The 20,042-nt window shown below is 45.7% G+C and overlaps 1 protein-coding gene across 1 annotated transcript in view; it reads right to left on the bottom strand.

The window, feature by feature from the left end:
• Positions 1 to 756: 756 nt before the first annotated feature.
• LOC138513095 (uncharacterized) overlaps positions 757 to 20,042 on the bottom strand; it is a 145,782-nt gene continuing 126,496 nt past the window's right edge. The window contains exon 3 of the mRNA XM_069627765.1: positions 757 to 1,301. Coding sequence (XP_069483866.1) covers positions 796 to 1,301 — 506 coding nt within the window. The 3' untranslated portion in view covers positions 757 to 795. The remainder of the gene's footprint in view (positions 1,302 to 20,042) is intronic.

The raw sequence follows: 20,042 nt of genomic DNA, 5'->3' as shown, positions 1-20,042 counted from the left end.
GGCCCAGCCAAGCAAGAGCGAACATTCCAAGCAAATGTTGCGTAACATTGCCCGGAATGTGCGTGAAATCCACGTTCCTGATTGGCTGAGTCAGCCAGAACATTTCATAAACGGCATTAATTCATGTTTGGAAGCGTTTAAATTATCATGCCAAATGTCATGTGATCAAGTGAGCCTGACAACCAGAAATGTCCTTACACGTGCATGAGCTTTAAGAGAAAAATGCAAGCATAATGCAAGATGACTGGAGGCTGTGTTAATTGCTTGATTGTATCTGCTTTGTTATATATATTTTATGGAAAGGTCGAGAATCACGAGACTTGTAGCACGTTGCCATTTGCACGTCATTTTAAATGTCACTGCGAGGAATAGACATTAAGATGGATGATTTCGTTGTTAGTAGTTTTAGCATTTCTATTCAATTCCATTTCAAAGTAATCACATGACTGTCACGCCGGGATCTGTGAGCCTAGAAGGCCCTATCAGTGGGCCGGGCAACACCATTATATTATCAGGTTTAGATTACAGAGAAATTAGAATTTGTTTAACTTTGTTGGTGGCGATTGTACAGAGCTTTGGGGCTTGCTCTTGTATGTTTGTATAGAGGGTTTGATTTCCTGTTCTTATGATTTGTGGTTTTACTGTTGATTTCATCATAATGTATTTGATCAGTTCTAGTTTTAGCATTGCCTAATTTACTACTACAATATACATGCCTTTATTCAAGAAAAGTCATTATTTGAAGAATTGACAATGTTACTCTCAGAACATGGCTTTATTTGATCAAAGATGACATCAAAGTACACGCTGGGTTTGGCCCTTAGGCCGGCGGGTGTTATCTAGACAACTGCCCTTGCCAACATGATCCTCGGTGCTGCTCCTGCCACCGAGGGCACAGTTCTGCGCCAGCCAGGCCCTCGTGCATTTCGCCTTGTATTCGCGGCTGGGTTTGGACTTGCACCTCGGGAGCACGTAAGAGCTCCGGTTGGGCTTCACCGCGCATGTCCTGTTGTAGCCCGTGGGCAAACCAAGCTCCGGCTCGGCCTCGCTCTCGCCCCAGGACGTGCTGTCTGAGATGGCGCCGTCATTATCAGTGGTGTCGATGCAGCGGACTCTCTGGTGGAAGCTGCGCGGGCACAGTCTGCGTCTGTGTCTCTTCTGGAGCCCGCTAAGCGTACCGGAGGGCATGGCCTCCGTGGAGCGTGTCATCCGCAGGTGGACGTTTTTGTTCCGAGTTCGGAAAAGATTTAAAAAGGATTCCCAAGAGCCGGGCTTCTTGTGCAGGTCACATGAAGAGGAATCTGGTAACAAAAGAAAAAAACAAAACAAAGAAGTGAGCCAACTAACAATAGATTTACTGGGCAAAGTCAAATTGACATTAGCACTCTGGGCGGGGCGCTAGCCAATCAGAATGCTCAGAATTACTCCGGCTGCATAGCACACGCCCACAGTTCTACACCACACTGGTCCCTCAATCTGCCCTAAAGCACAGCCCCGTAAAACCACGCAAAGCAGTCGTGGGTGATAAGGATTTGGTTTATTCCAATCCACATCTGTTGTCAGTGTTGCTTATATCCCGCTTCTCCATAGACAAAAAAAGACTGACCATGTACAGTGCCGCTAGCACAGCTCCAATATGTAAGTTTCCTTTTTTCTAAAAAATGAAACATAGCCTTAGCACCCATGTCTGTGGTCCATAGGTGCTAATGGCAATATTAAGTACACTCCGCTCAAGCCCTGAACTTGGGCTGCAGGCCGCTAGCAGGCAGCAGAGCTATCCTGCCGCCGTGGTTAGTTAGGCTGAGTAGTAACATAAGGCACTTGGTAACCACATGAAATGATGACACTGAGACAAAGTTATGGAAAGATTATAGACTTTAGGCTTTTATCATTTACAACAAGGCTTATAAATCTAAAACTCCTGCTGTGTGCTTTTGGGCACCTCGAGGTCAGGAGGAGATATGCCCTTTCTCGCAAACGTTTCCTGATACCAGACCCCAAAATCCCAGGTCTGTGTAAATGGTATTGGCGGTGACGGAGGGGAGGGCTTGAGAGGGAGGGATGGGGGAAGATCATTTTGGTCTATTTGAAGTGAAGATTGGGTTAGTTTAATGGGGGACTGCTTAAGTGAGAGATGAGTGTAGAGGTTAAAGGAAAACAGGGGTTGGCATACTCTGGCACGAGGTATAAGACCGGGCACAGAGCAAGATGCAGGGGTGTGATGGTTGTATGGCCCCTCTGGGCCTTGCGGTTTAGGAATGCGTCGAAACTGCACACTGGCAGGTGCCTTTTTACTGCCCAGTTATTGGTTGTCCCACTCGGGACAGGACTGGGGTGAGGGACAAGAGGAAGTAGGGAACCAGCAATTTTCCAGGTGAAGGGTTGCCGCGTGAGGGGTAGAGGTGACAGGGTGGAAATGGTTTACTATATGAAGGAATAGGGGAGAGGAGAACATTATCGGGTCAAGAAGTTGCTGGGTTTGCGTGAACGGCATCACAGTAATACGTTATCGTACCTCGTTAGTATGTGAGTTTAAGGCAAAGTGGGTGGGGGTGCCACTGGAGTTTGGTGACAGTTAAGATGGGTGAATACAGGTCAACAAAACGTTTTAGGCTAATGGGGGAACTGGGATGATCAAAGTTGGGAGAAATTATCATTTTAAAGGGGGAAGTTTGGAGACGGTTAACGAGAGAGGAAGGGGAGGAGATGAACATTGTGCGGTGGGGAGTTATACTTTTTCGACACAGGGACCGAGAGGATGCTATGGGGAAAAATAAAGAAATAATAAAAGGGGAAAAGGCAAGAGGAAAAGAAGAGAAAGGAATTGAGGATTTACAAAATAAAAGAACGAAATAGTGAGGTGCAAAAGAGCTATATCAGGTTTTGCGCTTGGGTGAAGGAGCGGAGAAAGAGCAGCGCACAAGGGGGAGGGGCGAAAGCGGGCAGCGATGCTACATGAAGTAGAAGGGGGTGTGGTTGGAACTGTATGGACGTGGTGTTTGGTTGACCCTTGGTGCAGTGGCGGGGAGAACGGTGTTGAGTTGGAACTGCATGGATGGGGGTACGTGGACAGCCCCTGGTGCAGTGGGGGGAACAGCATTGAGATGGAACTGCATGGACGGGGGTACATGGTTGGCCCCTGGTGCAGTGTGGGGAGAACGGTGTGAGTTGGAACTGCATGGACTGGGGTACGTGGAAGGCCCCCGGTGCAGTGGGGGGATAACAGTGTTAGTTGGAACTGCATGGACGTGGTATGTGGATGGCCCCTGGTGCAGTGGGGGGAACAGCGTTGAGATGGAACTGTATGGACGGGGGTACACAGATGGCCTCTGGTGCAGTGATGGAAACATCAAGGATATGGAACATTTGCAAAGGTGAACATGGTGGAGCGGTGGCTAAAGGAAGATAGGTGGGTCACAAAGAGCAGGCACGGATAGAAGAAGCGTGTATGGCAACTGGGAAAAGGGGGACAGCATGGGAGACGCGTGGCTAGAGCAAGGGAGCAAGTATTGACAAGGGTGATCACAGGGGTACATTGACAGAATGGGGAAGGGGTGAAGTTGCTGCTTGGGGGGGACTTAAACTGCATGGACGGAGGGAGAAGTTCGGCCCCCGGTGCAGTGGGGGAGTAATAAGGAAGGGTGCAGGGTAAGGAGCGGGGAGCAATTGAGTATGGTCGTGATGGGGGCAGGGGATTACCCATATAAGGGTGGATAGCCATGGGATGCTGTTCAATATGTTGGCCCCATACAGAATGAGGTTGGGTCTGGTTTACGGTTATAGGGTATCACCTGGACTGGCAGAGGAGGGGAGAAAGTTGCGGTTGAAGTGAGGAATATGTGAAGGAAAAGAGTTGGTTGCAGCATTGGGTGGGGGTACCTGATGGGAGACCATATGATGGATAGAGGAGAACAGGGCGTGTCCACAGGAAAACTTAATGCAGGTATACCACACAGGTTAGGGCTTTAGTGGGTAAGGAAATTAAATAAATAAATAAGAGACATCATAACAAGGGAAGCAGCAGAGGAGTTTCAGGTTTTAAGAAGAAAAGGGCGGGTGGCAGCAGTAGGCTGGGGTAGGTGGTGTCTGAGTGCAGCGAGTAGAGGGGTGTGGGGTATAAGGGCAAGAGGGTGTTTCAAAAGGAAACGAATAAAGAAAGAAAGAAGTAAATAAATAATAATTGAAAAAGAAAAAAGAAAAAAATGGGAAACAGGAAAGATGGTCGAAGGGGCCTAAGTGTTGACAAGGACATGTTAGGGCTCAGAGGAGGTATTAGCGGGGAGGAAAATGTGTTAGACGGTTCGAAGTAGATAAAAGAGCTTTGGTAAAAGTGGGGGTGGGTGTAGCAGATTAAGGGGGTACAGTTTGGACGAGGTGGGATGAACAAAGTTTGGGGGCGGATGGTCCAAAAGGGGGGTGCATAATTAGGGTGCTGGTGCAGATTGACAATGGTTATTGCAGGAGGTTTGGGCCAAGGAGGGGTCATGGCTATAATGAATAATTAATGAATAAACTCAATAAACAAGGAGGGAAAGGAAGGTATTTGACTGCTAGGGAAAGGGAGGGTCAGTGGTGCCCTGTTTAGGAAACAGAACATGGGGGCAGGCACGTAAAGAATGAGGACAGGCTTTTGGTATCTGTTCAGGCGGGAGAATTGGACACCAGGAAAAGTGGTAAGGGGGTTGGGTTGTGAGAGTATGAGCAGCACAGGAAAAGGTACGGGGTGAAGGATTTGCCAGAAAGTGGACATAGTGGGTAAGGAGGAGGAGAGGTCAGTTTAGGCCACCTGGTGGAAAAGTGGTTGGCAAGATTTGTTTCTCAATAGCTGAGCTTTAGTGAATTGGCATGGATCCAACGTTCTGACCAGTGATGTGAACGTTTGGAATGTTGAAAGGGTTGCAAACTTAAGTGGCAATCAAAGGCAAAATCAGAAACAATGGTGGCATGTCTTTCGATCACAACATTTACCTCTGCCTTTTCATCCGTGCCTTTGCTTTGTTTTTGCTCCTTTTTCAGGAAGAAAGCATTAGAGGGGTAATAAAGGGCAAGAGTACATAGTTGGTGGGATAGTAGGGAGGGCTTCCCATCATTATGAAAGAAAGAAGAGTAGCAAAGGTACATATATAAGTAGGCCGGAGGAAGTGTCAAATGAGAAATTATATCGTGCCTCCTATCGCAATAAATATATGTACATTGGCCTACGCCAAGCTGCTAACAAGTCGCTTGCGAAGAAATCTGTGTTGCAAGGTCCTGACCTTAGAATCAATGTAAGCCGCCATTTTAGGTCAATCCGCCATTTTAGGTTCGCTTTGTAAAGATACCCTATGAGTTAAAATGGTGGACAATGTCATTACGAAATACAACATGGTTGTCTTGACCTCTGTATGTAGCTAATATGTAACTTGCCTGCAGGCCACTTGTTGAGGTCGTGAACTGAGACCTTGTCCTTCGTTGACCTGTGTTTAAAGGATTACTCGTGCAATGAAACTAATCCGCGAGCATATGTTAAGAACAATGTATCCAAATACTGAACGTAGAACACTTGTTTAAACTACATTGTATTAATCTTTCAGAAGACCTGCATGGAAAATCCCAGAATACACAGTTGCCGTATAGGCTTGTTGATATATGTATTAAAAGCAAACCAGTTACATGTGGATGTGCGAAACACGGCATGAACCCTAGATCGGTGATGTATTAGCGGAATATTAACCCGAAGTAGGGCTGGACATCGTGCTCACGAAGAGTATAAAAGACCAATGCATTCTAATGTACAGCGTCTCTCACTGAACACACTGAACCACGCTGGAGTTGTTGTGTTGCACTGAGGGCCGATAGCTATCTGATTTTGCTCTGTTCTTCGTAACTGGATTCAGTATAAAATAAAGTACTTTGTATGTTCCTTTGTAACCCGTGTTTGGTGTATTTCCTTTTGGGGTACTCAGCCTTGATATTCTGATTTTGTTTTCACAGTTGCCGCCCGAATAGGGACCCTCAAGATTGATGCCGGATTGTTGAAGGTTGACGCAGGCTATCGGAACGGGATCGGACGGTGGGACAAAAAGGGGCCCCACTGAACGAGACGCGACACCTCAGCAGCACTGCACGGCCCGATCCCTGGACGATTAGCTTGTGGTCCGAGACGGCATCTTGACAAGGGTCCACTTATCGAGGCGGTCAGATTTGCCAAAATCACCATACACGAGGTAAGATTAGTTAGGTAAGATTCTTTGAAATCCGATCGGACCTCCTTAGGTTTGTTCAGGTGAGTCGTGACCCGACTCTTAATTCAACCCTGATAATTTGAATTTGGCGCATTGTATCTGCAGACACAATTATTGACCAGGTAACACCAATAATTTGATATGCCTGGAAAATTGTCTACCTGCTTCAGGGCGTTGTTCCGCAGCGATAGACAATCTTTGGAATTTAGCCATCCCGCACCACAGGAGGGTTCGCCGGCATGTACTATGTACTGTAAGCATGGCATTGGAAGTATAGTATTTAATGACATTTGGCACAGACAAACCAGACATGCCTTCCGAACTTCAGTGGCCAATCAATGGTAGTTTTGAAATCCCTCGTATTGAGTGTTTAGAGTCAATTCTATTAAAGAAAAAGGCTAGACCTGCAGCATTTGATGTTTTGCAGAATTGGAAAAAAGAAGCGTTGCAACAACTTAAAAGTAGAGAAAACATGCGCGCCGTCATAAGACGAACGCCGAAAAGGCATTATTGTATGACCAAGATAAACATTCTGAATCGACTAGGAATATGGATAGGGCTTTCTCACTTGGAATTCAGATAATCTATCCTTCCAAAGACCTCCATGCTTCCGATGAATTCATAGACAAATTGTTAAATGAACGAAAGCCTGGTGCCTCTGCGCCACCTCCGTATGTTCCTCTTCCTGCTGCTTTGCCTCATCCTCCTGCTATTCCTGCTATACCTGCTGTTGTTCCCATTGTTCCTGCTCCTCCTAATGTTCCCCTTCCTCCAGCTCTTCCACCTCTTCTTATCGCACCAGTTACAGTACCTCCATTAAATTTGCCTGCTCCCTCTCTTCCAAGTGGTCGTGAGCCGCTTGTAGTCGATCGAGGTGCAGGGTCGAAGGTTGTCACTCGCAATACTGTACCACCAGAGAAGAAACGTGATTTGATTGCATGGGCTTAGCATTGTATGGAGAGGGATGATCAAGCTAATGTTTTTGCCACACTTTGTAATATGCATAATTTTCCTGAGAAAAATGTTTCTATTGAAGGAATAGGGATTCATTTATGTGTAATGTGGGGAAAATTAAATAATACAGATCTCCCACAAGGGTTAAGGGATCTAAATACTTTAGCGTTTTCTAAAGATACGGTGGAGAAAGTAAATGAGCATGTCGAGAGGTTATTTGGGTATAGAAAGGAGTTAGAAAAGTTGCAGAATGAGGATGACGAGGGGGAAAGTATGTATGTACAGAAATGGTTCCTTCCTTGTCGTAAATCGATATCTGAGGAAGCATGAATTTGTACGAAGGACGCGCTTAGATGGATTTCAGATATGTCGATAACTCCAGTTGAAGTATATGACACATATAGTCAATATACGCCAGAAATGCAGAGGAAAGTGATACAGGTAATGATAGAGTACCTACAGGATGATTGTGTAAAAAGAAAGATTAGTTGTCCCACAGAGTTATTGAGTATTTATAAGAGAGCTTTTTCACTTGACACTTCTTCGACTGCTTTAGCGCTCGACTTAGATCTGTTGCTTAGTAAGTGTTCGGAGTCACCTACTTCTCAGTTGCCTATGAGAGAGGTTCCTCTGACATTTGTCCCGAAGGTTGAGGTTGCGGCCGATGTTGCACAGGGTATAGTTGCTGTGAACATTCCCGCACATTATGTATCACAGTTTGTTCACGTCCCGTTCTCAAGACAGGAAGTGAATACTATTAGACAATCTATTCCTGATATTAGGAACAATCCGACAGGATTCTATAAAGAAATAGAGTCTGTCTTGCAATCCTCAGTGTTCACCTTAGGCGATATTGATTTGTTATTCCCTGTACTCCTGCCCGTAGATTTGTGGAAACAAGTTAGAACTATAGACGACGTGCCAGGGTTGGGAGATACATGGGTGAACATAACTAGACTCGATGGAGAAAGGCCAGCTGGTGAAAGACCGCCTCAGGTGATGCTAACTTTGCCTGATAGAATCATTGCAAAATTGAAAACTATAATTCCAGAGAAAAGAATTATTTGGGACAAAATTACGGCCTGTGTCCAAGGAAAGTCTGAGGGTGCTACCGAGTTCTTTAATCGGTTCAAACAGGTATTCTCGGATTTCAGCGGACAAGACCTAGACACAGCGTCTGGGAAAAGGTTATTTGTGGACAAATTTGTGCGTGGTGTTCTGCCTGACATCCAGTCACAAATTATATCTTCTAAGAGCGATTGGCAGGCGAAGTCACAATCAGAAGTACTGCACATGGCTCCGTACTACGAGAACCGTGTCAATAATGAAAAAGATAGAGTTGAAAAACGAAAAGGTGATTTGAAGACTAAAGTGCTATTACAGCAAATTGTTAGAGGCCCCAGAGGGGGTAGTTCTCAGATTAGAGGTCAGTATGTCCCACAAAGGAATGTGCCCTTGGGTTCTGTGAACATTAACCAGTGCGCCTATTGTCGTCAAGAGGGTCATTGGCGTGCACAATGCCCCGTCTTTCGACAAAGGTCGAATAAAACATTTGGGAATATGGGTAGACGATCCAGAGGTCGCCCGGGTGTTGGGGGCCCTTGTAGAGGTCAGTTTACACAGGATCCTCAGCAACCTTTTTCACAGGATAATCAGACTCCGAGTGTGGATGCGAGGAACATATTTGATCATCATTCTGCTGCATATTTATCTGAAGAGCTTCCTTTTGATGACATGCTGTTTCGTTAGGATTGCCCGATGCAGGGTTTGGAACCTACACCTATTCCCGTCAATCAGAAAGGTCCCTACGTTGAAATGGTGGTGGGAAATAGGAAACATCCGTTTTTGATAGATACTGGAGCACAGAAGTGTTCCATTGATCATTCACTGGTTCCAAACATTCCACTGTCAGGGCAAACCAATGTTTTTGTAGGGTTTTCTGGCACACCAGTTATTTGTCCAGTTTCTTCGCCGGTACCTATTTCTTTGGGTCCCTTTATGGACCACTGTCCATTTATGTTGACTTCAAATTGTGGAGAGAATTTGCTGGGGTTGAACCTGTTAAAAGAATTGAATGCAGTGATTTATTGTTCTTCTGATGGAGTGCGTTTGACAATTTCACCACAGCAATTTTCTGTCTCGCAATTCTTGACTAGACCTTTGCCGCCAGAATTCATTAATGTACCAGAGAACTTATGGGCTGTTGACGACAATGATGTTAGTGTTTTACAGATTGAACCTGTTAAGATAGTTTTGAAACACGGAATTGAGCTGCCACGCATTCCCCAGTATAAGATTTCAGTTGAGGGCGAGCGAGCTTTGAAATGCATTGTTTCCGATTTTGTGCATCGCGGGGTGATTGAAGAAATTTCAGGAAGTTTGTGTAATAGTCCGATTTTGACCGTGTACAAAAAAGGCGATAATGCAATTCCATTCCGTTTCAAAATTGAGTTACGTGCCATTAATAAAGTCGTCGCTTCACAATTTCCAATTGTGCCTGATGTGACGACAATCTTAACCATGATTCCAGCTACAGCTACTTACTTTAGTGTTGAGGATCTAAAGAATGCTTTCTTTAGTATTCCTATATGCAAGGATAGTAGATACTTGTTCGCGTTCACCTTAGAGGGACGCTCGTTCACATTTACTTGTGCACCTCAAGGGTACACAGAGAGTCCTAGCATCTATAGTAGGGCTTTGAAAGAACAACTTGATACCCTTGAATTGCCCTCTACTTGTACATTGCTTCAGTACGTTGATGACTTGCTTTTAGCTGCAGACTCTGAGAGCGCCTGTAAGGAGGGCACTGTGTTATTGCTTATCCATCTAGCTAAGCATGGTCACAAAGCTTTGCTTAAAAAGTTACAATATTGTTGCCAGGAGGTCACCTATATAGGCTATCTCCTGTCAAAGGAGGGAAGAAGATTGACACCTGAAAGAATCAAACACATTTCTGGCATGTCTGTCCCAAATACACAGAAGGAAGTTAGAGCCTTGATAGGTATGGGTTCTTACTGTAGGTTGTGGATCCCAAATGTTTCACTAGTGATCAAACCGATGTTGGCTTTGACAAAGAAGGGCATTTCTTCGCCATTGCCGTGGAACGCGGAACACCAGCAATCGTTTGACTTGCTTAAGACTGCATTATGCTCTGCACCAGTTTTGGGCACACCAAACTATGAAAAGGCCTTTGTGTTGTTTGTGCATGAATGTGATGGATGTGCTTTGGCTGTATTAACGCAGGAACATGGAGGGAAGAATAGGCTGTGCGGTTACTTTTCTTCCACCCTTGATCCTGTAGCATGCGCTTTGCCAAGATGTTTGCGAGCTGTCGCTGCTGCTGCTGCGTCTGTAAAACAGAGTGAGGGAATGGTCCTAGGTGATGATCTAACCCTGATGGTGCCTCACTCTGTAGATGTTCTACTGAACCGAACCCAAATGCAACACCTCACTTCTGCACGGTTGATAAGATATGAATTGATCTTGTTTGCTCCTCACATTCAAATTAAGAGGTGTTGTGTTCTTAATCCGGCTGAACTCCTACCTTTTCCGCAAGATACTACTTGCGGCGATGAAGAGTCACATGACTGTCTGTATACTACCGAACAAGAAACAAAGGGTAGAATTGATTTGAAAGACACTCCTTTGGATAATCCGCAAGGAGAGCTGTTCTGTGACGGCTCCTGCTTCAAACTTCCGGATGGTACATCCACAGCTGCTTCTGCAATCACCACATTAAGCACGGTCATGGAAACCAAGAGAATCACGCATAACTCTGCGCAGGCCGCAGAGATTATAGCATTGACCCGAGCTTGTGAACTTTCCGAAGGGCTTGCAGTAAACATATATACTGATAGTCAGTATGCCTTTGGGGTGGTTCACAACTTTGGGAGACTTTGGTCGGAGAGAGGGTTCCTAACTTCACATGGCACTAAAATCCAACATGGCTCCCTAATAGTACGACTACTCTCAGCGCTTGTGCTCCCTACTCAGTAAGCAGTTATGAAATGTGCAGCGCATCGAAAGATTACAGATGACATAGGGAAAGGGAATGCTTTCGCTGATCAGATAGCTAGACAAACTGCTACCGATCCCCTTACGGAGATGTATGTTTCAAGGGAGACTGTAAATGCTTATGCAATGGATGAGGGTGTTGGGTCTGTGAGGGATATCCAAGCTGATGCCACGTTAGAAGAATCCAAGAGGTCGGCTGAAGGCTTGGGGAAACTTGATAATGACGGGTGCTGGGTGGACATAGCTGAAGGGAAATGGCTACTCCCTGACGCGTATATAATGATGATGGTCATCATGGCCCATGGTCCTAGGCATGTATGTGCCCAGAAAATGACAAAGATGTTAGAAAACGTTTAGGCAAATGACAAAATTTCAAAAATTGCCAAGCGCTACGTCCAGGATTGCATGATTTGCCTACAACACAATGTGGGAAAGGGGACAGCAACTCCAAGGGGAAGTTTTGGGCCACTTCCTGTCCCCTTTGAAGTTATCCACTTTGACTTTATTGAAATGGAACGATGTGACATAGAAAATATGTGCTGGTGGTCATCTGTGCTTTTAGTAAATGGGTTGAGGTTTTCCCCGTTAAAGATGCTACAGCCATGACTACTGCGAAAACCATGTTAAAGGAGTACTTCCCGCGGGTCGAGCTACCAAGAGTTATCTGGTCGGACAATGGTCCACATTTTGTCGCTGCTATAATTCTGCAGATATGTGCGGCATTAGAGATCGACAAACGGTTCCATTCGTCCAGACATGCTCAGAGCGCCGGACTAGTAGAAAGACATAACGGTATCATCAAGAACAAGCTCACTAAGATGTGTGCCGGCACTAAATTAAAATGGCCGGACGCCTTACTGATCGTGTTATTATCCTTGCGTACAACCCCTCAAACTAAGACTGAGCTCTCTCCATTTGAGGTGGTAATGGGGAGACCTGCCAATATCTGGAACCTTCCTAAATGCAATTAGTTGAGGAACGTTGAAAATGTATTACTCTCAGATTATTGTAGCCAGTTGACTATAAACCTGTATTTGATTTATCACCAGGTACGAGAAGCTTTACCTGTGCGATACGCGGGCCCGGGCCACAGTATACGGCCTGGAAGTTGGGTGCTCATCAAGGCATTTGAGCACTCTTCCTGCCTTGCGCCTCGCTGGCGTGGCCCGTTCCAGGTCATGTTGGTCACCCAAACAGCAGTGCGGGTCTCTGGAAGAAAGAAATGGATCCACGCGTCCCACGTCAAGAAACTTCCTCACCCAGTGCCACACGTTACAGAAGAAACAGAACCCCTCGCTAATGCTGCAACCAACGATCCCAGAGCAGTAAATAGCGCCGAGAGTGTGTCGGAGAATCTTTCTGAGCCCGCGAGGCTTGGGGAAGCCGTCATTTTGTCTCCACACTCTCCAAAAGTTTTGCATCCGGAAACTTGCTTCCAACGGTAAGTGACAACACATTGTTTCTGGATCAATTAGTACCAGGAAAAGCAAGGTACAATCTGCGTCCAAGAAAATAGACTTACGGCACGGTTTTGCTGTGCATCTGATAGACTTACGGCACGGTTCAGCTGTGCATTCGAAGAAGGAAAGGATCATTGAGGGCTTGTTTTTGCCCAAATTTGAGAAAGGGGATTCTGTTGGCTAGGGTTGTGGAAGGACTAAGAAGTTGCGCTGCCGGGAAGTCACCAGCAACGAACATTGGGGGTTTCCGTTTGAAGATTACAATGCCTGCCACCGCTACCGCTCGTATGGGACTTGTAAATGAGGGGGTGACCAACCGGGACAATGGACAATATGCCTTTGCCCCGAAAACATATTGCTGTGTTTTCATAATGATATTTGGGTTTTTAATAGTCACTGTTTTAGGATTGTGGTACCTTGAGGAAATGCATCCTTTAGAATCCTTGTTGCCCACTGAAAATGTACCTGCTGTTCCTACTCCCTTTGTACATTTGCATACTCTGTCCCCTAGGGACTCTCAGCATAGACAAAGGTACCACAATAATACTCTGCAACTTATCATGAATGCTACGCAGGCCATTTTTAATAAGTCTAACTGTTGGGTCTGCTCACATTTACCGCAACACAGGGATAAGGGGCTAGGTTGGTATATTCATCCTTTACCTTTGACAACTGCTTGTTATGCTTCTCTTAGAGCACTGTTCTTTGGTCGTTGGAATGATAGCATCTCAGGGAACTTTGACGGCACTAATTTGAATAGTTTTGAGAAACGTGTTTTGATTCCGCTGGAATACTCGCTTTTCACAAATGGAAGTAAACCTAATGTTGCTTCTGTTAGGCCTTCTGATAGACTGTCTCATCCTTTCCAATCTTTGATTTCCTTCAAGATGGCTCCGATAGGCAATAAGGATGCCATGCCTCCTTCTTACACTGTTAACCATAGCCCCGATTCAGTTTCTTTTTGCATACAGAGGAATGGAACTCAGTCAATGGGAGATTTTCTAGGTTGTGCCAACGTTGCAAATTTGACTGGTGAAAACAGACCTTTGTATGTAGATGAACCTGTCTACTTTGTCTGCGGTAATGTGGCATTCCCATGGTTGCCGAGGGATTGGCAGGGAACCTGTTATTTAGGGATCCTGTTACCTGGGGTGTTTATAGCTAGTACAAAATAAGTTTCAAAGGCTCGACCACGGCGGGATGAGAATGGTGACACTCCAGCACAGATCTTGGGAGATATAGCAAAATCAGTTGTGCCATTTTGGGGGCAGATAGCAAATTCCGAAGATATCAGAAGACTAGCGAGAGTACTGAAGAGAACCATTAACCGGACCACGGACATACTCTATAATATGACATTAGAACAAAAGGCGATAAGACTAGTAGCACTTCAAAACCGCATTAGATGTCATTCTGGCTGAACCTGGTGGAGTGTGTAAATTAGTGGGGTCCGCTTGCTGTGTTTTTGTACCAGATTCCTCCCCAACCATCTTCAAGGCAATACAGAATCTGCACGTCCTTAGTTCAGAAGTGCATGTTCCCGAGGGAAACTGGGATTTTAGCGCTTGGTTCTGGGACTTCTTGCTATATTGGGGTTGGAAGGTACTTTCGGTCTTGCTGATTATTTTGGGAATCCCGTTGTTTCTTTGTTGCTGTATTCAGTGTCTACCTAGTATATGTTCGATGCTAGGGGGATGTTGCGCACAAGCGATAGGTACGATAGGACATAAAGTGTATGCCCCAGATAAAACTTCCAAAGAATATGTGTTGAAAGAAATTTTTGCAAATGACCTAATGGCAATAGATATTTCCGACAGCGATTCAGGGTGCATGGACGATGATGCATGGAGTTATTTGCAAGGAGATCCAAAGTAGTTTTAGCACTTGGCATTGGCCAAAAGGAGGGTTTGTCAAATGAGAAATTATATTGTGCCTCCTGTCGCAATAAATATATGTATATTGGCCTACGCCAAGCTGCTAACAAGTCGCTTGCGAAGAAATCTGTGTTGCAAGGTCCTGACCTTAGAATCAATGTAAGCCGCCATTTTAGGTCAATCCGCCATTTTAGGTTCGCTTTGTAAACTCACCCTGTGAGTTAAAATGGTGGACGATGTCATTCCGAAATACAACATGGCTGTCTTGACCTCTGTATGTAGCTAATATGTAACTTGCCTGCAGGCCACTTGTTGAGGTCGTGAACTGAGACCTTGTCCTTCGTTGACCTGTGTATAAAGGATTACTCGTGCAATGAAACTAATCTGCGAGCATATGTTAAGGACAATGTGTCCAAATACTGAACGTAGAACACTTGTTTAAACTACATTGCATTAATGTTTCAGAAGACCTGCATGGAAAATTCCAGAATACACAGTTGACATATAGGCTTGTTGATATATGTAGTCAAAGCAAACCAGTTACATGTGGATGTGCGAAACTCGGCATGAACCCTACATCTGTGATGTATTAGCGGAATATTAACCCAGAGTAGGGCTGGACAGCATGCTCATGAAGAGTATAAAAGACCAATGCATTCTAATGTACAGCGTCTCTCACTGAACACACTGAACCACGCTGGAGTTCGCTGTGTTGTACTGAGGGCCGATAGCTATCTGATTTTGCTCTGTTCTTCGTAACTGGATTCAGTATAAAATAAAGTACTTTGTATGTTCATTTGTAACCCGTGTTCGGTGTATTTCCTTTTGGGGTACTCAGCCTCGATATTTTGATTTTGTTTTCACAGAATAACATATATATTTTGCTCCTTTTGCAGGGAGTACACAGTAGAAGGGTAAAAAAAGGTAAGGGGGTGTAAATATTAAAAGGGGAGGCAGCGTGGGAGGCTTGTGCCCATTACAAAACAACAACAAAAACAAGTGCACCCTTGTAGGTGCACGGATGCAAAGACATGAAAACACGCCAGCAAAGTAATCTTTACCCTGGTTGAGCGATGAATGATAAGGGTGTTTTCCTCAGCAGCAATGTTATCTCTGAAGTCTGTGGGCTATTCGGTCCCAGGGAAGTAGCTCATTTTCCTTGCAAGGAGTCATCTGTACGACCTTTGACCTAATGCGGAGGAGGCTATTAAAAAGGATCTACATTGATCTCTACAGTATCACTGCTAAAGAACAAAGTGGTCAAGCCACACCTGACTTTTCCTTTCACCTTTATCCAATTACCTGGTAGAATGCTACCACACATAGCACTTGAATTTCATAACATTTTGTTTGATCTTGTTGTCATGGCAAACCTCTGATGCAAAGAGGTCAGAGACTTGGATTTTGAAGAAGAAGATAACGGAGGAAGAAACTCCAAGTAGCTTCTTCTCAGTCACCCAAATTCAATTCCCGACTTAGACCAGGTTAAAAAAGGGGCAAGGTATGGTAAGGAGAGAAACAGGAGGCCCAGTTTTGTGAGTTACACACTTCCTGTGGGCTTGGCTCTCCATGTTGCTTATTCCCTCATGTACACTGTCTGCCGTGGCCACTTCTTGCATCACTCATGTATTGATCATGTAATATGTGTAGTCAGTGTGACAGCTACTCCCCCCTTCTTGTTTGCAAGCAGTCACAAAATGTGCATGCATGTTCATGCTAAGTTACACATGCATACAAGCACCATGCCCCTTCTGGGTGTAGGCTTCTGCAGGCAGCACACATGGCTTTGTGACTTAGGCTCATCTTATATAAATAATTCTCTAAGGATATCTGTGCAGTGGGTACTGGGTATGCGCAAACAGACATTCATACCTTGAGTCCCAGCCCCTTTATTCTGGCTCTCTTTTGATTTGCATTTTCCATTCGTTGCTTTTCACATATCTACGTCCTTCGACCAGCAAAGATATCTACGCACTGCCTTAGTCCGAACAGTATGTGAAAGAGAAACTAAAGTGGAAGAAGGTGTTGGTAACTAAAATAGAAGAGTTTTAATCTTCTTGACAAGCAATAATAGATCTTTGATCCCCTGGCTGTCCTCTAGGCATAAATTACAGGGTCTCACAGTCAGGGTCAGGAACACCCTCAATGCTCTCCTTAGCTTAAAGCGCAATATGGAAATCTTGTTTCTGTTTACGGCCAAGATTGCAAATGAGGTTTAAGGGAATGGGTTGTGTTGCCATACAAGGCCTTATGAGCCATGGTAAGTCTTTTAAATTCAATTCTAGCCTTAAATGGAATCCAGTGAAGGCTCCTCAAAAAGGGGTTATGATTGTAGCTTTCTGTCATCATGCCTACCTCCAAGGAGCCAGGTCCGACCCAGCAACCCCAGAGGCAGGCATCATTTCCCCCAGGGAAGTGCCAGCGGGCCCAAGCTGGGGCCCTTTGGACACAGTCCTGGCGCATTAGGCGCCAGGCTCATGTTGGACCCCTGTCCTGGCGCCTTAGGCGCCAGGCTCATAAAGCTAGACATGGGTTCAAGTGTTTTAATGTGCACTTACCTGATGCAGACCATGCTGCTACATCCAGGCCCTCTTGAGGCCTGAATGGAACTACTTTACCTGTGGGATTACTTTCCCCTGGGTGTGGTCGGGGAAGGATACATACCTGATCGGTGGAAGGATACATACCTGGAACTTCTTCCAAAGCTATTTAAACCACGCCCGATCAGCAATTCACGCTTCGCGTTGTTCTGCTCCTCGCAGCTGGACGCTCACCGTGTCAGCTCCTGCATCTGGACTTCAGCCACGCCTGTCAGCATCCTGGGTCACCTGCTAAGAGAGAATTGGAGAGAAAGAAGACCTTACCTGCTAAAGCTGCATCACGGAGACATCACACCGACGATCTTGAAAGAGAAGACATCATTTTTAAAAGCATTTCGCTTCGATCGCTGCAGCGCTGCATTTCACTCACCTTTCCTGGGCACCTCCATCTTCAGCAGCGACCATCCGGATCCGCAGCCACTTCCCAGAGCCTAGAGAGAAAAAGACAAGAACACAGGGTGAGAGAAGGAAGGGAATAGGAGAAGCTCAGTTTCCTTCTAAGACTTACCTGTTGGGTCATTCCCATTTCATTTCGGATCCTGCCGCTTCCTGGCATTCCGGACCCCGGCCCCTATGGGGAAAAAAGACAAAGACATTGAATCAGCGAATGCAAAGACATTACCCGAACGCTCATCCAGAACTTACCTGTCATTTACTGGAACTGCACGTTTCACTTCGGGTCGGCGCCATATCTCCAGCATTCCGAACCCCGGCCCCTAAGGGGAAAAAAGACATAAGCGTTAGCGCTTGCTGCAATAAGACTATGAACATTATTATTAAGCTTGAACTTTTGAACTTGCTACAGAACTCTTACAGCGCCTTACCTGAATAGTCAATCTTATTTGAACTCCCATCAAACCTCAATCCAGTGAAGTAACTGGGTTTCAACGCGCCCCTGCATCAGAAGCAGGATGGAGAACTCATCCTTCCAGACCCTAAGGTGAGACTTCACGGGGAATCGTGGAAGGGTATCGTGGAGGGTTGGAAGGGAGTGGGAGGCTTGAGCATTATTCCGTCAGTAGGTAATACTCCCTTTTCACGCACAGGGGGATATTCCTGCGAGCCAGAGAGTCCATCTTCAGAGTCCTGCGCTTCACCATTGAAGAAGCATCAGCACTCGAAGCCAGACCTGCGCCTCCGTGGGAATCAGGTTAGCGTGAATGAACGCGAAGCCTACCCACAATTTCCCACCCGGGCGCTATGGAGACTTCCGAGACAGATCAGCTGGCCCAGCTTTTGGGGGAATTACGGGCAGAAGTGCACTCAGCCCGCCAGGAGACTAACGCTCTCAAAAGAGAACTGATCCTATCCAAGGAAAGAACAGATGACCTGGCCAAAAGGTTATTGCAGGCCCAGGCAGGGCACACTCCTTTACCTAATTCCGGAGGTACTTCCACATCAATGGGTTTGAATAACCCGGTACAAATCAATCTACCTGGACACATGCCTTTGGCCCCGCCTGAACGTTTTGCGGGGGATCCCAAGAAATATGCCGTCTTTATGAGCCAATGTCGTTTACACTTTCTATGCAGACCCGGGGCCTTCCCTAACGACCAGACCAAGGTAGCCTTTATACTATCTTACCTCAGTGGCAGTGCTGCCGATTGGTCTATTCCATTGGTAAATCAGGATGATCCCATTCTCCAGAATTTTCAGGGTTTCCAGGCCAGCATGGAAAGATTGTTTGCTCGACACTCTCAAGGACAGGCCCTTGATAACGAACTGCTATCCTTACGACAAGGTAATCAGGATCTCCTGTCCTACGTTGCCACCTTTTAATAGACTGGTTTTGGAAACTGGATGGCCAGAAAACAAAAGGATCACATTGTTTCATCGAGGCCTGCGCGGAGAGCTTAAGGATGTTCTAGCTCAGATAGTAGATCCACCCCAGGTCTGCGCAGACTACATAGACTTGGTGGTTCGACTTGATCACAGACTTCAAAATAGAAAAGCAGATCGGTTCAAGTCGAAACCCGAGTACCAATCAAAACCCACGCTAACTCCAAGAGTACCGACGTATCCGAACATATGCAAAACGGCGGTGTTAAAGGACCATTAACGCAGAAGGAACGAGAGAGAAGGCGGCAAATGCAACTTTGTCTGTATTGCGGGACTTCCGGTCACTTTCTTCGAAATTGTCCGGTTAAACCACCTAAGAAGGTGGTTGGAGCCACTGATAACGATTTATTGACACCTGATTCGGGAAACGACCTAGCCCGACAAGCGTAGGGGTCCGCTTGCCGAGCTTGAAAACAAACTCTTTGACCTCGCATTTTGTCATGCCAATGGTGCTCGTGGACCCAAAACAGCCTCAGCCGTTGCACGCTATAAAAGCATACATCGACAGTGGAGCTATTGGAAATTACATAGACCGTGAATTGGCTTCCAGAATGAAGCTCCCTCTCCGCCCGAAAGTAACCCAAGATGTCATTACTACAGTAGATGGAACTGAAATAGCCTCAGGGCCTGTAATGCATTCCACTGTTGAAATGACACTGGTGGGTCAGGATGGACATCGGGAAGCAATCGTGTTTGATGTGATCAAGGCCCCACAATTTCAAGTAATTCTTGGAATTCCTTGGTTAGAAACACATAATCCCAGAATTGACTGGCGAGCAAAGAAGATAAGTTTTCCTGATTGTGAACCAACTTGTTACCCAAGAAATCCAGTTATGGGTCTAGCCTCAGCAACTTCCACCCCTGTACAGCTACCGTCAGAATACCAAGAATTCCAAGACGTTTTTCAGAAAGAACAGGCTAACACGTTACCTCCCCATCGGTCTTATGATTGCCAAATCGATCTGGTACCCAATGCTCAACTACCTTGTATTAGGATTTATGCTCTTAGGGAACCTGAGAACCTGCATTTGCGTCAGTATTTAGATCAGTACCTAGCCAATGGTTTTATTCGCCCGT

The sequence above is a fragment of the Ambystoma mexicanum genome, chromosome 12 (genome assembly GCF_040938575.1).
Source record: "Ambystoma mexicanum isolate Mex_15411 chromosome 12, UKY_AmexF1_1, whole genome shotgun sequence".
In the NCBI taxonomy this organism is placed as follows: Eukaryota; Metazoa; Chordata; class Amphibia; order Caudata; family Ambystomatidae; genus Ambystoma; species Ambystoma mexicanum.
The sequence above is the reverse complement of the archived record's forward strand: the minus strand, read 5'-3'. Positions and strand labels throughout refer to the sequence as shown.